This window comes from Bidens hawaiensis, unplaced genomic scaffold (assembly GCF_021521415.1).
Source record: "Bidens hawaiensis isolate Kalapana, Puna unplaced genomic scaffold, B.hawaiensis_p1.1 tig00040606_1, whole genome shotgun sequence".
In the NCBI taxonomy this organism is placed as follows: domain Eukaryota; kingdom Viridiplantae; phylum Streptophyta; class Magnoliopsida; order Asterales; family Asteraceae; genus Bidens; species Bidens hawaiensis.
In genome coordinates this window covers 107,531-110,849 of record NW_027497170.1, presented here as the reverse complement: position 1 = coordinate 110,849, position 3,319 = coordinate 107,531, and the positions used below count along the sequence as shown (strand labels likewise).

Genomic DNA, 3,319 nt, shown 5'->3' with positions numbered 1-3,319 from the left:
TTTCACTCACAACCACTTTTAAAATATATTAAAAAATTATATGGGATGAACAGTAACTTTTCAAATATATAGAAAAATCACTAATTTTTCTAAAATATAAAAACCTTTCTCTCACAACACCTTAAATCACTCTCTAAATGATAAAAACACTCCTCACATAATATGAGGGATTGGATGAGAATAATCTAAAACTATGTTGTTACATAAACATGTCTGTATGACTCAAATTAGTTATACATGTTATAAACAGATTGAATCCTTTCAAAAAAGTTTTTAAAAATGTCATTAGCACGGGGAACTGCTTATAAACAATAACATACTTCATTTAAAATCCATTCGTGTTGTTATCTCGTGTAATAAACAAATTCCAAACCTAGAGAAAATTATTATTGCTCTAGTTTAATTAGAGGCAAAAGTAGTAGTAGTGAGAGAATTATAGGGTGTTGTGTGGTGTGTGGGCCGAAACACCACCTCAATCTTGCATGGCTAGACTGGCCGTTCGTTTGTATACTCAACTAAGCAAATTAAAGGAGCTTTTCTTCATCTACTTAATTAACTGGCCACTCACTCAAACCCTACCATTTCATAATAAACCAACACACAAGAACAAAACCTCTCATGGCCAATACTCTTCTTCTTCTTCTCTCCCTCTTATTCTTCCTCACTCTCTTACACCCTTCACACTCCTCCACAGATGCATTCATCTACGGAGGCTGTTCCCAAATCAAATACACACCTGGCTCACCCTACGAGTCCAACCTCGACTCACTACTCACCTCCCTAGTCAACTCGGCCACCTACTCATCCTACAACAAGTACAGCATCTCCGGTTCCACCCAGCAAGACGTAATCAACGGCCTCTACCAATGTAGAGGCGACCTAGCCATGCCAGACTGCGCCACGTGTGTAGCCCGGGCAGTGACTCAGCTCGCTCCTCTCTGCCCGCAAGCATGCGGTGGCGCAGTCCAGCTGGAAGGATGCTTTGTCAAGTACGACAACACGAGTTTCATCGGGCAGGAGGATAAGACGGTGGTGATGAAGAAGTGTGCGCCCTCGGTCGGGTATGACCCCGAGGTGATGGGGCGGAGGGATGCGGTGTTGACGAGGTTGGGGACTACCGGTGGGTTGTATAGGGTTGGTGGGTCTGGTGACGTGGAAGGGGTGGCTCAGTGTGTGGGTGATTTGAGTAGTGGCAAGTGTGAAGATTGTGTCACGGAGGCCATCGGACGGTTGAAAAGTGATTGCGGTGGTGCGGTGTTTGGTGACATGTTTCTGGCTAAGTGTTATGCTAGGTATTCTACAAGTGGAGCTCATGCTTATGCTAAATCTCATCATGGTAACTTTTTGTTTTTGTACTAGGTTACTGAACTCCATCAATTCGTGTTGAAACAAACCTTTTATTTGATTCTAGATTTTCATGGTAAAAAACATGTTTTTTTTTAATATATGTTTTGCTTTCATAGTTTTAAATCATGCTGTTTGATTCTAAATCGGTTCGTAATTGTTTAGTTTTCTAGTGGTAAATCCAAGAATTTAATTTTGTTGGTGTCATCGCATGTTACAGTTTTTAAACGTCAATTGAACTTTTTTATCAGATAAATATCAAAATTTAATAATTATACATGATAATAATTGTGTGATTAAATTCTCAATTTAACTTCTAATATACAAATATAAAAAACTTTAGACTTATAATGCTATTTTCTTCAAAGCATAATGTATTATAGTTAACAATGTACTGTATTTATTTACTTTATAGAAATATAAATTAACAAACAAAGAAAGCGAGGTCGAAAAAAGCACATCTTGAATGGATATTTGTGCTTTTCCTTTTTGTTGCTTTTTATGCATTTTTAACAAATTGATCGGCACTTCATCTATGTACTAAGTAACCAACTATTTAATTATTTAATAGAATTGGATTTGCTATCCAAAAGGGTTGTGACGCAGCTTGTTGCCTGCTTACCTGTCACTTCATTGTAAATCATTTGGTTGTTTTTTAACAAGTATTTATACCATAAAAACATTAAATAATGACTAAAAGAAAATTATTTAATTACATTTTATCTCTCGTTGTGACTTTCAATAAATCATAATTTAAAATACTAATATAAGTTATTATTTCGTACTTATTGTAAATCGTTTGGTTGTTTTTTAATAAGTATTTATACCATAAAAACATTAAATAATGACTGAAAAAAAAATTATTTAATTACATTTTATCTCTCGTTGTGACTTTCAATAAATCATAATATAAAAATACTAATATAAGTTATTATTTCGTACGTGAAATTATAAACTTGTTTGAAATACATAATTTGTTGCCCTCTTGAGCATAAATAATATACATGGTGTCTTTCATTTTCGTGAAAAACATTACAAATTTTGTTGTAGCAGGCGAACATGATGAAGCTGAAAAGACATTTGCGATAATAGTCGGATTACTTGCGGGTGTCGCCCTCATAATCATTTTCCTAACTTTCATGAGAAAAGCTTTTGGCCGACATGGTAATCTCTAGAGTAAATTTGTTATTTGAGATGATAAAATCTTTTAATTATTCAAAGTTTATATTTCTAAGCATTTAAATTCAGGCAATTTATTTATTATATTCATGATTTCTGAAACAGTTAACTGGATTCATAAGCTACGTACAATTTTTGACATTTTCTCAACAGTTATCACAAAACCAACCCACTAGCAACACCTTTTTATTATTATAACCTTTTGGCCCTCAATTGGACCCCTCAATTGGACCTTAGTGTATATACCTTTTTTAAAGGCAAACTTTTTCGTGTATATACTTTCGCTTTTCTTCTTTTACTTTTTGTGTAAAACTTTCTATTTTAATTATTTATGGTTTTTATTTCAGGTAAATAAATGAGAACCTTTATCAAAAGTTGAAAGGCTTACATGCATGGCCTCCACCCTCATCAACTTTGCTGTTTCAATTGCTTTTCTTTATTCCTTCATGATGTAAACTTACATTTTAATTTTAATTTATCGTAATCATTACTTTTTAATTGTAATGCATATGTAATGAATAATTCAGTTTGAATATTTGTTCAAATTACGTCTGTTAACTTTAACTTATGTATAACTAATTTGTGTTTTGTATTTGGATATTATATAACAAACTAACTAATTGTATTAATTTAATTATTTGTTATCAAAATACATTTGTGTCTTTTCAGTTAATTCTCCTTTCAAGTTTCATAGTATTGATATATACAGGAAGACTCCATTGTTGATGAGGTATAGACCTAGGGAAAAAGACCATGAGTTTTAGATATCTATTGATGGTGATTAGAAATAGTCGCG

General features: G+C 33.3%; 1 protein-coding gene across 2 annotated transcripts; it reads left to right on the top strand.

The window, feature by feature from the left end:
- Positions 1-616: 616 nt before the first annotated feature.
- On the top strand, positions 617-3,016 carry LOC143592211 (plasmodesmata-located protein 7-like). 2 transcript variants are annotated; one of them, XM_077072175.1, is made up of 3 exons: positions 617-1,336; positions 2,398-2,508; positions 2,871-3,016. In XM_077072175.1, exons 1-3 carry the CDS (start codon positions 619-621, stop codon positions 2,876-2,878), a joined length of 837 nt encoding a protein of 278 aa, XP_076928290.1. In that variant the 5' UTR covers positions 617-618; the 3' UTR covers positions 2,879-3,016. The 2 variants fall into 2 exon arrangements, with proteins under 2 accessions (XP_076928290.1, XP_076928289.1); XM_077072174.1 differs by having other exon boundaries at positions 2,395-2,508.
- The last annotated feature ends 303 nt before the right edge of the window (positions 3,017-3,319 follow it).